At 26.6% G+C, this 16164-nt stretch overlaps 3 protein-coding genes across 4 annotated transcripts in view; 2 read left to right on the plus strand and 1 right to left on the minus strand.

Annotated features, from left to right (window-relative positions):
- The window catches only part of LOC113384568 (pyrroline-5-carboxylate reductase-like), a 5844-nt gene extending 4838 nt beyond the window's left edge, over positions 1 to 1006 (plus strand). The window contains 3 exon segments of the mRNA XM_026622304.1: positions 325 to 373; positions 376 to 528; positions 871 to 1006. Of these exon segments, the coding sequence (XP_026478089.1) occupies positions 325 to 373; positions 376 to 528; positions 871 to 944 (276 nt within the window). The 3' untranslated portion in view covers positions 945 to 1006.
- A 191-nt stretch (positions 1007 to 1197) lies between these two features.
- On the minus strand, positions 1198 to 4275 carry LOC113384562 (F-box only protein 42-like). Its single transcript, XM_026622298.1, has 6 exons — positions 4085 to 4275; positions 3242 to 3481; positions 2774 to 3143; positions 2490 to 2679; positions 1927 to 2140; positions 1198 to 1855 (listed from the first exon to the last, which is right to left on the minus strand). Exons 1-6 carry the CDS (start codon positions 4194 to 4196, stop codon positions 1221 to 1223), a joined length of 1761 nt encoding a protein of 586 aa, XP_026478083.1. The 5' UTR covers positions 4197 to 4275; the 3' UTR covers positions 1198 to 1220.
- Positions 4276 to 5765: 1490 nt separating this feature from the next.
- LOC113384563 (probable methylcrotonoyl-CoA carboxylase beta chain, mitochondrial) lies at positions 5766 to 14925 on the plus strand. 2 transcript variants are annotated; one of them, XM_026622299.1, is made up of 11 exons: positions 5766 to 5949; positions 7687 to 7792; positions 9359 to 9506; positions 9575 to 9674; positions 9917 to 10057; positions 10145 to 10282; positions 12009 to 12513; positions 12591 to 12725; positions 14236 to 14304; positions 14364 to 14517; positions 14662 to 14925. In XM_026622299.1, the coding sequence occupies exons 1-11, from the start codon at positions 5824 to 5826 to the stop codon at positions 14777 to 14779; spliced, it is 1740 nt and encodes a 579-aa protein (XP_026478084.1). In that variant the 5' UTR covers positions 5766 to 5823; the 3' UTR covers positions 14780 to 14925. The 2 variants fall into 2 exon arrangements, with proteins under 2 accessions (XP_026478084.1, XP_026478085.1); XM_026622300.1 differs by lacking the exon at positions 5766 to 5949 and having other exon boundaries at positions 7756 to 7893.
- The last annotated feature ends 1239 nt before the right edge of the window (positions 14926 to 16164 follow it).

The following is a 16164-nucleotide window of genomic DNA, read 5'->3' on the forward strand; positions in this document are numbered from 1 at the left end:
TCAACTTTTATTTTTACTGCCATATGTGTGCACAATTTTGATGAATTTCTGAAAGATACATTTTTAACTTCTTGATTTTCTTAAAACAGTTTTAAACATTTCAAAAACAGTATTTCTTTGCTACAAATATAAATCAAATTTAGTAGGTTAGGTAGTAGTAATTCAAAAATCGTTATTTTTTCTATAAACCAAAGATAAATTATACTGAATGTTATAAAATTTATGCCCACTGTATTTTGCAATAGCGATCATGAATGACAAAGAAACAATTTTATAAATATAAAGTTAGCATTCTTATCTAGATTTATACAATTTTGGAAATAGATATTCGTGTTAATCGAGGCTTTGGCTGATGGTGGGGTTAAGATGGGTTTACGCGAGATCTCGCTTATAAATTAGCATCTCAGACAGTCTTGGGTGCAGGAAAAATGGTTCGTGATACAAATGAACATCCTGGAAAACTGAAAGATGATGTTACTAGTCCAGGTGGTACAACTGCAGCCGGCCTCTCATTTTTAGAACACAAAGGTAATAAATGCATCAATCACGAGCATTATAGTTAATGTATTGATTTTCTCCATTAACGTTTTCATTAATACAACTAATTTATATACATTACATATCCCTTATTATAAGCATTCCTTTAATGCTAAGTATAAAATAGTGATGAAGTGAACAAATTAAATCTTTTTTTCTTCCGTTATTTTTCTAACTTACTGTATTTTATGATTCTAATTTATTTTTATTAAAACAATTGTGTCATAAATGTAATAGAGAACACGATCTACTCAGATACTTCATGTTGAAGAAATGATTTTTCAGGAATTACACTTGTATCAATTTCATGATTATAATTATTATAATTCATAGGATTTCGTGCAGCTGTCCAAGGAGCTGTAGAAGAGGCATGCAAAAGAGCAATGATGGTGTCAAAACCAAGTTAATTTTAATTGTAGAATTATTGTTATAATATGAAACATTCACATATTTTATTAGCTCATGAAGGTAAAACAATTTAAAACAAAAATTATTAAAAATCCATTTAGTATTTGAAAGTTTTTATAATTATCTCACAATTTTCAACCAGAAATAAAATATTCTTCTTTCAGGTAATTCATTTGCATAACAATGTTGCACATTTCAGGGTTTGCAACATATAAATCTCATAAGTTTTAATTCTAATTATATATTATATATAGTCAAAAAAAAAAAATTAGTCATCAAATCACACATTTTGGAGCTCTTATAAAATGTAAAGTATTTGATACTTGCTCTGTTGTGCTAGCAATATTTAACATGCAACTGGTAGCATCCCTTTGTATTCCACCAAACATTATTAATTCTCCTTTACCAGCAACTAAGCTGTACAATATAGTTTCTTCCGGTGCTTCCTTTGATATTATGTTTTTATCATTCTGCATCCAAGTTGCAGAACACTCTTCTGAATTAACATTTGATATATCTAACACAAAAATAGATAGCTGATTTCTTTTATGTTTCTTTGTCGGAATCTTTTCAGCTTCTACTTTTTTTCTTAATTTTTCTATGTCTAACTGTTGAACTAAATATCCTCGTTTTAAAACTTCTTCATATCTTTTTAATCTCTGAGATACAACATCTAATCTCCTCAATCTTTCAGAGTGATTATTGTTCTGTGAGTGCTTGTTTTTAGATGCTAACATTCCTCCTCTTCTTAAATTATTTTTATTATGTAATCCAGGTTGTAAATTGTCTTTGCTAGTACTAGGTCTATCTTCGTCTGACTCTACAAATATTATTTGACTTTTACTAGTACTAGGTTCTGATTTTTTTTCTGTATTTGATTTATTTTTACTTTGCAATTGTCCATACTTTCCTATAAAAAATATCCTAATTATTAACTATTTTATTGTCATTTATGTTATTTATTTCATTAATTAACATTACCATTAATGTTCTCATCTATATCCAGAGAATTAGATTTTTTATCAGGGATCACTATGAATCTTATAGGAATATCGTTATCATCTTCATAGAAATCATCTTCTAATCTGTTAGGAGGTGGTCCTTTTATCTGGTTGGGTAAATTCCATTTGCATGACAAACTTAGTGGGGTACCAATAATTTTTCCTTGACTTAATATTACTAACTTATCTCCAACCTGAAGAATAAATAAAAGAAGTTAAAAACTGTTGATTCATAAGAAGTATTTTATTGTGATTATGAAGGCAATATACCTTAATCAGGAATTATAAAACAAAATGCAGAAATGTGATAAGCATATTATTTGGAGTAAATTTACAAGTTATACAAAGTGATAAGGTAAGCTAAGATATTGATTGATTTGATAATAATCTTTTTCACAGTTCTTAATGTTGCAAATCTGAGTTCTTTATCTAGTTAAGTAATTTTATAAAGTAATATTTTTCGATTTGAGCAATAATGTGATGATTCCAGTAATAATGTGAAAATGAATTTTAAAATTTGTTATAGATGAGAAATCTACTTACTTTGCATGCTTGGTTACACCAAATATTTGCTGGGCCGTTAGAAGTATTGAAAATTTGCACTTTTCGCCATTTCCAAATATTTGAATTCATTGCTAATAACCAGCAATCTGAGTAAATCAGATTAGTTCCACCACAACCTCCTATTATTAAAAGATGTTCACTATCTAAGTAAATTTGTGATTGACCATATCTAAAAAAAATATATATGTAACATAAAGGACATATAAATGGTCAATTCATGTATTGAATAGTTTTATTATTATTATTAATATTATTTCATTAACCTTGGCATAGGTTTCTCTGCAGATGTTGACTGTTTATACCACAAGAATGTAATTAGGTCCAAACACCAAATATCATTTGAACTACTGAATTGCGAGTCAAAAGCACCATGATGTTTCTGTAATCCTCCAAATACAATCATTATATTATTATGGACAGTAGCAGAGTGACCTGCCATTGGGGGTGGCATGTCATCTAGACCGATCTGTTTAAGCCATCGATTTTGGTTTATATTATAAATATGTAACTCGTCAAATAATTTCCATGACTGGTGAAGTGGATATGGAGAAGGATGTGCCCAGCCTCCAAATAAAATTAATGTGTTATTATGACATACCATAGAAGCACATGCTTTAGGAGACGGATAGGTGCCTGAAATATAAGGTAAAGATTTTAAATCCAAGATTGAAGTTTATTATAATGAACTCAATCTTTCAATAGATTATTAGCAAAGTGTTTAGTTTTCGTACCAGTCGTCAGCAATCTTTCAAATTGCCTTGTAGACAAATTAAACTTCCATAAATCATTAAATGTAGTTGATGTGCAAGTGCAGCCTCCAAACACATACATTGAATTTTTATCAACGACTGTAGAATGTGAATATCTTTTTGCAATGGTATTTGCTAAATCTATAGGACTTATTGAGTCCCAAATTATATCAAAATCAACAATAGCACGATAGAGGTCTATTGAAGTTTTATTTATGACATCTGGAATAAAAAATGTGTTGTAATTGTATAAGTAATTATAAACACAATCTTTCAATAGTATTATTAGAAGCAAAATTAGGTGCCATTATCAATAATTGATCATTTATCACCGAAGTTAACCTTCTTAGCAAAATGAAGTTACAAAATGTTTATAAAATAAAATCCAAAACAACTTTTATATAATATATAACAAGAAAGGATTTTAAGCAAGCAGATTGCAATTTCCAGTTTGCAATGAACAATTTTGAATGTAAATATTGGCTTCATGATTTTAGAAACAAATAACAAGACAAGAGTTTAATATTTTAAATCAGGAAAACAAATATGTTTCAAGTTGTAATTGTTGCATTTATCAAACTAATTCATAGAGCTCTATTAAAAAGATATTTTCTTGTGTATGCAACACATGCAAATGAAAAATAAAAACAAAACTGTGGCTTAGAAAAGCAGTTCGTTTTTGAGGCTCTTTTGATTGAGTAAGATCAAAATTCTATCCTTGCCAAATTTAGGATTAATTTTAATCAGATGTAAAATCTGTATGATAGAGATTGTTCATAATTTATTTATAGAAGCATCATAATCTACAATATATTATTAATGTACTTCTAGCGCATTGTGCCCATCTTTTCGAGACCAATAGACATTTTTGAAGATCATCATAGGGTGGTAGGAAACCCAAAATAAATTCCAATACTTCGTCAGGTATTCTTTCCATATTTGAGAAATTCTCTACGTATTATAATAAATAAAAAAATAGATTATTTCTAAATATTGTCACTTTTAAAATACATCAACATTGCACAATCACAATTGAAATAGAAATTATTATGTGTTATTGTTTATTTGTTGACAGCTGGAATTTGAATTCTATGTTTGATCACTTGTAATGTGTTGCCTGATGAGATATTCAGTTACATGAAAGGGGGACATTTTTAGGCGAATTTGGAATGATTTTTAAATTAATATTTTTTTAACATGTGTGCGATTTTTATAACTGTTTTTAATGTTTCATTTTTAGCTTTTTTATTTTTTTATGATACGCATCATTGACGTTTATTTTAATATTGCTTTAAAAATTATTTACATAAAATTATAACTATAAATTTTTTTGTTGCTTTTAATATATATTTTTATTTGTTAAAATGAAGTTGCAAAAATCCCAATATAAAATAATTACTTTAAATTCCTTATTTTAGCATAATAATATATATATATAACTTAATTAATAAATCAACACTAATAAATATTCATTAATTTTTATTTATTGTTTTGTGAACCTTCTTCAAACCAACTGAAGTTGGCAATGTTTTATAAAAAAAAATTATAAAAAAAAATTATAAAAAAAATATAGAAAAAATATAGATATAAATATAAAAAAAGGTAAAAAAAAAATAAATATATAAAAAATATATAAAAATATATAAAAAATATATAAAAAAATATATATAAAAATATATAAAAAATATATAAAAAAATATAAAAAAAATATGTAAAGAAATATATAAAAAAAATATAAAATGTTTTATAATTTTTTTTTATAATTTATGTTTTTAAAGTAAATATTATTCAAATATCATAATTTATCTCAAACGATTTTCAATGGAGTTCTTTTTATTTTGAATATATTATTATTTTTTTAGATAAAGATGTTTTACATAGGTTTAATATTGAAAATAATATACATATAAGTATAATATAAAGTAAATATATGTATATTTAACTTTGATTTTTTAACTTCCCATAGGGTAAGTTATAATAATCGCAAAAAAATCGAAAATGAACATTTGTATATATCTTTACGTTTCAAAGGTTTTCGAACATTTTGGCATACCTTAGAAAAATTGGATGTGCGCGCGCGTGTGTGTGTGCGGATACAAATTTTTAAGTATTTTAATCTCAATTTTAAACCTTATAATACTTATTGTTATTATAAGTATATAAGGTCTATGTTTTTAATATATTTAATAAATTTTAATTATTTGTAATATTAAATATTTAAAATAACTTAAATGAAAATATAATTAAATGTATTATATTTAATAATATATATTTGATTTTAATATATTAAAAAAAATATTATTGAATATATAATTAAACGCATCATAATATATTTTTTATATAAATAAATATATTATAAAAATACAACATTTACTTCATATATTTATTATGAGTTAATTGCGCCGATTTCATATTCTTGTTAGATTCCTCCCACCAATATGGATTCTTATTAGAATCCTGGCAACACAAACAACACGTGGATCTGACTTTTAGTTTTTGTCATTGGTGTAACCTTTCGTGTGCTTGTGCTTGTGCCTTATTAATTAATAAATAAATTTATAAAAATGTTTCCTATAAAAATAAGTAAGAAATTAAAAGTTTTTAATACAAATATAATTCGAAGATGCATTCATTTCGGTGATATAAATACAATTGGTACAGAATGCGATGTGAATTCTCCAGACTACCAAGTAAGGTTAATTTTATTTGTTATTCTAAATTATTAAATTTTGGTGCGTGCATAAATGTTTTTTTATGATCACGACATAGTACATGACATTGACCTGCTGACAAATTGAATTTGATTACATACTTGTTACTATAGGAAATACCACTTAATATCTACAAAGAAACTTGATACATTAATAATTTTAATTATTTTTGAAACACAAATATTTTATATTTATCACATATTTATTATTATTATTATTATTATCATTATTATAATACATATGATAATAATAATAATAATAATAATAACAATAATAATAATAATAATAATAATATTAATAATAATAATAATAAATATGATGTGTTAAATATTGAATATTTCTGTTTCAATAATAATTAAAATTATTTAATGTATCAAGTTTCTTTCAAATTTCTTTCATGAAAAATATTAATAAAGCTTTATGTAAATATTAACCCTTTCGACTCGGATGTCGCCGCACTGGCGGCAAAATACATATAAATTCCGGAATTCGCGAGTGGGAAGGGTTATAATGAATAAATTTTTAGATAATATATATATATATATATATATATATATATATATATTTCTATACTATACATACACATATTTATATATTATTATTGTTTAATGGTTTACATTAGGCTGGATTGCTATTATTATTTATGAATTTATTTTTTTAAATTAACGCCTCGTTTTTATTCAACATTCATAATATATATTTATGAACCCCTTATTCAGAAATTATTAAAAATAAACAAAAAATGTTAATACATTCATGCAATTTTTTTTTATTCAATTTAAAGATTTAAAGAATCCACTTTTTACCTTTGAATTATTGAAACTGCACATTTTTAACGAATACTCGCTATAACAATTTATAAAATATTCACTAAAAATTAATTATTATTTGGAAATATTGACTTCGAGTTCTAGATATTTGTTGTTGCATGTACATAAAAAAAATTCTAAAGTTATTTTTCAAGCTGATTCATTTTTTCCTTATGTTTGTATTTCACTTAAAATCTGCTTTTTGATTGGGTGTTACTGTTAATCTTCTTTGACAAATGTATAAAACAAAATAAAAAAAATGAAACAAGAATGTTTGTGGAATCAATTTTCATAAAAATGATTCCAAAAACGATAAATTTAAGAACAGATATAGAAACTTTTCATGAATTCTACAATTCTTTATATTATAAAATTATCAAGCAACATTAATAATAACACAAAGGAAGAAGATTTCAGATGATACACAAGCTTAGAAAAAAAAAGAATTAGTTAGAATTTTTCTTTCAATTACAATATTTATTACAACTGTTAAATAATTTAACATCTAGTAATAATAATAAACAATAACATAAAAGTTAGAAAAATAAATTTATAATTTGTCTTTCAATGGATTTCTAATATTAAACATATAAATCACAAGGATTTTTCTATTCAATCTAGTGAATGCACAACTTCATTTTTAGTGAGTGTTTTATGAAAAAAAATTGATTTTAATAATTCAAATGTAAACATTGAATTCTTTAAAGTTACAAATTCCATATTTCTGAAACATAGAAAATTATTTTTAATGAAAAATTAAATGATTTTTTTTAATGAGGATCTTTAGTTTAGAAAAATAAAATCATAAACAACAATAGCTATTCTGAACAACTTAATCAAGTTTTAAGTTTAAACTATATGCAGTAACTGCTTGCGTTTTGATCATTTTATTTTTATTTCAATTTAGGAAAACTACAATCAAATGTCAACATTAGTGGACAAATTAAAATCGGTTACAAATGAAATATTAAAAGGTGGCGGTGAAAAGGCCATTCAGAGGCATACATCAAAGGGTATATATTTTGGCTTCTTGAATCATTTGGTGGCATGCTTAAACATGGTAATCCCACATCATCATTCCAAGTCTTGTAGGAATGAAAAATCCTTTACTTATGTAAGTCCTTCAATCCTCAGTTTGTTAATTTAGCTCAGCAAACTATAATTATCATATAATTTATTTTATTTTAATTTTATAATAAACGTGCTTGAACAGCAAACTCTTTTGTTATCTCAATGTATTTAATTCAAACTTAAACTTTATTTTGCATTGTTTATATTTTTTAATACACATCAAGCCATAAGAAAGCATTAAAGATTTAAGATTGTTGAGCGACAAATTCATAATATAATTTCATACATAAATATTGGTATTAGTTAAACTAACAGTATTTTACTAATAGCATGCTAACTATTCCAACTATTAAATACACGCCCGTTGAATACCTTGTTATGTGAAAGTACCATTATTCGCTGACTTTCTGCGAATTTTAAAATATTTTAATTTAGGAAATATTTTAATTAGCATTTCGGTGTTTGGTTTAATATTAATACGATAATATTCTAGGAAAGTCTCATTTTAACCCTTTCCACTTGCGAATTGCGAGATTTATATGAATTTTGCCGCCGAAGCGGCGGCATCCGAGTCGAAAGGGTTAAAATCTATTATTTTTATAACAGGTTAATGTAACAAATTCTTATAGATATAGTTAGAGGGGCTATTTTTAATAATTTTAGCAAAATTTGGAGTTTAAATAAGTATGTAATGATATTTTCACTAAATGCTAACTAATATTTTTTATATGTATATCATATATATTCATGCACTTAATTCTTTACCATTCCTCATTCATATAATAAAATAATTTCTAAATATTTTTTTATTCACATATAACATATAGAGTCTAATAATCGAGTCTAACACCAATTAAAAATACAAATTTCTTCAAAAGTTCATTTTAAAATCAATAGTAATAAAGTATAGTTCATTCAGTGAAACTCAAATTTAAAAACTAAAATATGTTACACTTTTGAAAAATTACAAGGAAGAAAGTAAAAAGTAAAAGTAATACTAAGAGCTTACAATTTGCTCATTATAGAGTTAAAGAAAGAAAAAAAGTATCTATGGTATGAGGATATGGTAACATTATAATATATGTAGGTAATATTAAACCTGTTGGATTTATAATAATGTTTTACAATAATTATTGATGTTACATATTGTTGTCACACAGTATATGTATTTTCCGCTTTATATTTTTTTATTTAAGATCAAATATGATAATATTCATTTGAATTAAAAAAGTGTTTTAAACAATCTGCAAAACTTTCACAGTTCTAAAAACGCTTAATCTATCATATTATGTATTGCACATATTTTTATGAATTTGCAATAATTTGTTTATACAAATCGGAAAATATCTGGATTACTAATTTCATTCCAAAAATTTAAAATGGTTGTTTTAAAATGTAAATCATATTGCTGTGTTTGCGAATTATTTGTATTCCTATTATTATGTGTCCATTGTTAATACTGGATTATTGATAAGTTTCATTAAATTATTTATATTTATCTTACTAAGGCAAACTTTTGGCACGTCAAAGAATCGATCTTCTATTAGACAAAGGATCTCCGTTTCTAGAAATTGGAACATTAGCAGGATATGAAATGTATGGTAAAGAAGTTGTCAATGCCGGTGGCATAATTACGGGAATTGGACGTATTCAAGGGTATTATAAAACATATCCTAATTCAGGACTAATATAGTTCGGAAACAATATAAAAATAAATATTTCAGCACTCTGTGTATGGTAGTAGCAAATGATGCCACAGTTAAAGGTGGATCTTATTATCCAATCACAGTAAAAAAGCACATAAGGGCACAAGAAATAGCACAGGTAATTATAAAACATTTACTGTATTATCTAATTATTAATATTATAATTGTATCTATTGATTTTGAATTACAAATTATGTAAATTTTTATTATACTAACTATCAGGGGAATTGTACTAAAAATAGCTCAAAATCTCGTAAAACTTGATTTTTAAGTATATAGAATTTTGTTTTGTGCAAATGGCCAGTATAATTTTAAATAATCCACTAAATATTTTGTTAGTTATTAATATTTAATTATTAGGAAAATCGTCTCCCTTGCGTATACTTAGTAGATTCTGGTGGTGCCAATTTACCAAAACAGGCTGATGTATTCCCAGACAAATTGCATTTCGGTCGCATTTTCTTCAACCAAGCTAACATGTCTGGACAGGGTATTGCGCAGGTACATTATAAATATGTTTTTTAATTGTTTTTGTTTTACAATATATTATCGTTTATAGTAGAATAATATAATAATTTTTCGTTCCAGGTCGCAGTAGTAATGGGTAGCTGTACCGCTGGTGGTGCTTATGTGCCAGCTATGGCAGATGAGAGTATAATTGTTAAAAAACAAGGTACTATCTTTTTGGCAGGACCACCTCTTGTCAAAGCAGCTACAGGGGAAGTTGTAAGTTATAACATAATTTTCCCCTTTTTAAAAATTAATGGTAATTACAGTTTTTGGCAATCGCATTATCGCATAAATAATCATACAATGCAAAAGCGCAATTTTACTTAATTGTAAAGAAACCTAATAAAATTGCGTAAAACTTCTTCGAAATATTGAAATTGCGGCAACAGATAACAAGAAATTTAATTTTGACTTAAGTTATAGTGAAATTTATATATGTGAATTTTTAACAGTTAGAAATCTATCTAACTATTCTCTCTTATTTCGTAAAAAACTACAAGACAATCAGCGGCGTAGCCTTGACGGGGCCCCGTATCAAAACTTGTTTGTTAATATAAAAAATGCATAAAATTAAAGGAATATTTATTTATCTTCAACCATCTGTAAATTTTCTGAAATTTTTACAAATGATTCCAAACACATATTTACTCTCCTTGTCTTTTTAAGTTTATTATTATTATTTATCAAGTAATATCCTCAGTTTTTTTGAAGTTTTTGCCTTCAGGAACGATAATGACAGAGGTCTGATAGATGTTTCTCTCTCAAAGATCTTAGGTAAATTTTAATTAGTTTTAATTTCGAAAAATTTATTTCGGCAGTTGCCATTATAACTGAAAGGACAAAGAATAAAATGCATGCTGTTATTACGTTATTACATTAGGAAGTAGGAGTTAGAAAATGATTTTTTTAAATTTGATTTCAAACACGTTGGTCATGAAAATTATCTGAGATATCACAGTATTTGGTGTACAGTTTTCCAGAAATTTATTAACTTCCCGTAGGGCAAGTTATAGTAATCGCAAAAAAATCGAAAATGAACATTTTTATATATCTTTACATTTCAGAGGTTTCTGAATATTTTGGCATACCTTAGAAAAAATGGATGTATGTGTGTTTGTGTGTGCGTGTATGTATGTATGTGCGGATACAAATTTTCGTCGACGATTTCGGGAACACTGATGAAGAGATTTGAATAATTCAAAAACCATTCGATTCGTATTGATAAGGAGACGTGCTGATTAGTTTTTGGCGAAGGCAGGTCTAGCCGTTCTGAAGATACGGGGCAAAAAATGCCAAAAACGGTAACACAGTTTTTAAGAGAACGGAGCGTCCGATTTTAATAATTCACAAAACATTTTACTTGTATTGACAAGATGAAGAACTGATTCATTTTTTGGAAAGGCAGGTCCAGCGGTGGACTCTCAATAAAAATAAGTTAAAATATGTCATTTGGCGGTCAAAAATGTTTATTGGACATATTTACGTCAAATTATCAGATATTTTATTTATTTATTTATTTATTCATTTTTTTTTTTTTTGTATTTTATAGAGATTTTAATAATGTGTACACATTTTCGTTTAATTTTTTTTGGATTCCGTACCAATATTTTTAATTACGATACGGGAAGTTCCAGCAATTTGTGATACTTATGTCAGACATATATATTCTATAAAATAATAGTATTTAACAAATTTACTACAAGCGTCTATAGATCTATAGGCGACCGCTAACGATTACGACCTGAAACAAAGAGTGTCGCCTACAGATGACATCCAGTGGACTTTTGCTTCAAGATAAATCAGTATGAGTTAGATTGAGAATTTTAATTTGTTATTATTGTTTTTAGAATGTTTTTGTTATTTTTGTTTTTGAAAATCTTAAAATATATTGTGTAACAAATAATTGGAAAAGAGTTAGTAATATTTTTTTATTTTGCTAAAGGTGTCAGCTGAAGATCTCGGAGGTGCTGATCTGCATTGCAAAACATCTGGTGTAACTGACCATTACGCCGTTGATGACGAGCATGCTCTGCACCTGGCTCGTCAAGTTATTAGTAATCTAAATCTTCCCACTTCTCGAACCTACGATGAATTGATGCCTTATACTCTTCAAAATATAGACGACTCTTTAAGAAGTAATATCACAATTCCAGAAGAACCCAAGTTCGATAGCAAAGAAATTTATGGTATTGTTGGTTCTGTACTGACGAAACCATTTGACGTTCGTGAAGTTATAGCCAGAATATTCGATGGTTCCCGATTCATGGAATTCAAAAAAATGTATGGTGATACTTTGGTTTGCGGGTATGCGAAATTATATGGGCAAATAGTAGGAATCGTTGGAAATAATGGTGTGCTGTTTTCGGAAAGTGCCCTCAAAGGAGCACATTTTATCCAATTATGTGCGCAAAGGAAAATACCATTGATATTCTTGCAAAATATTACTGGTATGTTTATTGTTTGAATGATTGATTCATCTGAATCGACATCTAAATATTGAAATTAATGCAAAATATATTTTTAGGGTTTATGGTGGGACGTGACGCCGAAGCCAATGGTATTGCGAAAAATGGTGCTAAAATGGTAACAGCTGTTGCTACTGCCAATGTACCAAAAATTACATTAATAATTGGAGGATCGTACGGAGCCGGAAATTATGGTACTTAATAATTTTTCTAAGAATATTTTCCAACTATTACGCGTTTTATTAACGTTTTAACGATTAATATAGTAAACTTTATATTTTTCACAAAAACTGATACGTATTTTATAAACGTTATTTGAAGAAAATAAGTAAATCTTAATTAGTTAATGTAGATGTGCTTTTTCATTTAATAGCTAAATTAAAAATTATATGCTCACATTTTTGCGAAAAATCCTGAGCAGATTAATAAAATTCTGAATAATTACTATCAGTGCCAATGTGCTAAAATGGCTTCTTAACTTGTTGTAGTAATTCAATATCAAGTATTATAAATATCTTTCAAATGCTCTTCTTATACCCTATAAAATGCCGAATGATTAATTTGGAATTCTATTGGCATCATCCACATTTTTTCAAATTATACTTGCTAGATTTCAAAAATAAAAACTCTCCTGATATATTCTAGAAACTTGAAATTTATTCTAAATGCATGAAATATAAATTTTATTATTAGTTTTGTGTAAACATTTTCTACTCTTTTCTTCATATTTAACATTTTTAACTTTCCGTAGGGTGAGTTATTGTAATCGTCCAAAAATGGAAATTGAAAATTTTTGCATTTCTTCACGTTTTGAAGGTTTCTGAACATTTTGGCATACTTTACAAAAAATGGATGTGTGTATGTGTGCGTGTGTCTGTATGTATGTATGGATTTTTTTCGTTCGGACAATTTTTCGTTCACGATTGCGGGCGCACGGATCAACCGATTTGAATGATTCAAAAAACATTTGATTCCTATTGGTAGGAAAATGTGCTGATTAGTTTTTGTCAAAGGCAGGTCTAGTCGTGTAGATACGGGGCAAAAAGTGCGGAAAATAATTATCGATTTTTTGAGACAACTAAGCATCCAATTTGAATGATCCAAAAGGCATTCAATTCGTAATGACGGGGAGAAGTGGTGATTAGTTTTTGACAAAGACAGGTCCAGCCGTTTTGGAGCCAAATATGCAAAAAATGCAGTTTTTGAGGGAACTAAGCATCCGATTTGAATGATTTAAAATCGAAAATAATTCGAATTTCAATTTTAATTCTAGCTGTAGTTTTAAACCTCACTTCAAATAAATAATATATTAACTTTGCAAATCAATTTATATAATTCTTATAAATATTAGACAATATCCTACATTTTAAATTTGATTGATTAAATTTTGTTTATTTACCTTTCTGTATACATAAATAAGTTACAGTATTTATAATAATCTATTTGAAAACATTTAATATTTCTCGAATATTACATTAAGGTACGGGAAGTACCAGCAATTTACCTCAAGGCTCGATGCCATATACCACTAGTTACTCTGAAACTTAACTCTGAATTGCTCCACCAATTTCCTTGCTTTTTATGTAATAATTAATAACAGTCTTTGCAGCGATCGCAAAAAACTAAAAATTCAATAATATCTCGATTTCTTTATCAATTATTTCTATATATAAGATTTTGATATATGTATGTAACTCTTTCCAGGGATGTGCGGAAGAGCTTATTCTCCTCGATTCTTGTACATGTGGCCAAATTCTCGAATCTCAGTCATGGGTAAGATTACATTCTCACCTAAATATTCTATTTATTAATATATACATTGAAAATCTCAGGTGGACCACAAGCTGCAGGTGTCTTAAACCAAATTACTGAAGAACAACATAAACGAGCTGGTAAAGAATGGACAGCAGAGCAAAGTAATGCGCTGATGGCGCCTATCATCGCACAATTTGAGAAAGAAGGATCACCTTACTACAGTTCTGCCAGGTAATAATATTAATTTAAAAACAAACTAAATAAAATAAATATTTTGGCAACAAATTGTTTTCTCAAGACAAAACAAAAAAAAAAAATAGATTGCGAATTATTTTAAATTATACTGTAATGTTAACACATTTTTTATATTTTAAGACTTTGGGATGATGGCATAATCGATCCTGCAGATACAAGGAAAGTTTTAGGTCTTTCCTTAGCTGCAGCAATGAATAATTCTGGACATGAAACCAAATTTGGCGTTTTTCGTATGTAATTGTTTTCCAAAAACCATTGTAAATAAGTTCATTGTCAATCATAACTATATAGGTAAGAATATAGTTATAGTTTACGTATAGATTTATTTTGTAATTTTTACAATAAGTCTATGAAACTTTTTGGTACCACCGATAATTCGTTTATAACGGCATTTTTTATGAATTAATACTTCATATTTATTATTATTTCATGAAGTATCTGAATAATCTACTATAATTTTTGAAATTTTTCTGATATAAGATATTAATTTGTATATACTCGTGACATAGTAGGAAAAATTTATTTAACTGTAAAGTGGCCTAGGTCATTTTAGATTGATCTTTATTCTAGATTCAAATATCTTTTATACGTATATATTTTATTATATTAGTATCTATTTCCTACTTATTTTACATTCCATCTATTTTCTATAATCTCAAATCAAAGTGCATTTAAATTAGATATTTAAGAAAAGTATATCTAGGGAAAATTTATTTATAAATACAAAAAATAAGATGATTGATTTGTACATAGTATATATGGTTCAAATATACTCATAATGGAGTTTTCTGACTGAACATAGTACAATTACCTGAAGCATGTACAAAAATGATTTGTAAAATGTTAAAGAACTATCATTTGATTGATATCCGTCGCCTTCTTGCATAACATGCTATTGATTTGTTGAATAAAAAAATTAAAAATCTATCAATATTTGTTACTAATTCCAAATATTGCAGTTGTCTAATATTTTCAGAAATTTCTTAGCTCAAAATTGTCTAAAATTTCGAAATTAATTTTATCAAGGAAAGTAGTAATAAACTTTTCTAATAATTTCTTCATCGATTTCGATGTGATTTTAAAAATAAAAACGATAATTTCAGTGGATCTGAAATACGGATCTAAATGAAATCAAATAATTTGTTAATGTTATATATATATACATATATATATATATATATATATATATATATATATATATATATATATATAGTACAGTTATATATGGGAAAAACTCTCACACTACTTCTTCCCTGAATCGAGTTGGAGTTTAACTCAGCTCACGGACCTGCCCTAGGGCAGCACTACCCATTATTATTATTATTATATATATATATGTATATATATATATATATATATATATATATATATGTACTATAGTACATATACGTACTGCGAAAAAACGCTATATTTTATAAAATATTGTATTTAACCTCTGATTGGTTCTTAAAGTTTTCACCTATTAATCTAATATGTTTAGTATGTATGTATAAATCTGCCCACTTTTGTGAAGAATTGCTGAACCGATTATGATGGTTTATAAAATATTGATTTTTTCTTCTAATGCACAGAGTGTTGATGACTAGGATCAAGCAATATTTGTCAGCTATTTCTGAATATATT

This window comes from Ctenocephalides felis, unplaced genomic scaffold (genome assembly GCF_003426905.1).
Source record: "Ctenocephalides felis isolate EL2017-DRISC unplaced genomic scaffold, ASM342690v1 CF-g0.4_SCAFFOLD_03571, whole genome shotgun sequence".
NCBI classification, from domain to species: domain Eukaryota; kingdom Metazoa; phylum Arthropoda; class Insecta; order Siphonaptera; family Pulicidae; genus Ctenocephalides; species Ctenocephalides felis.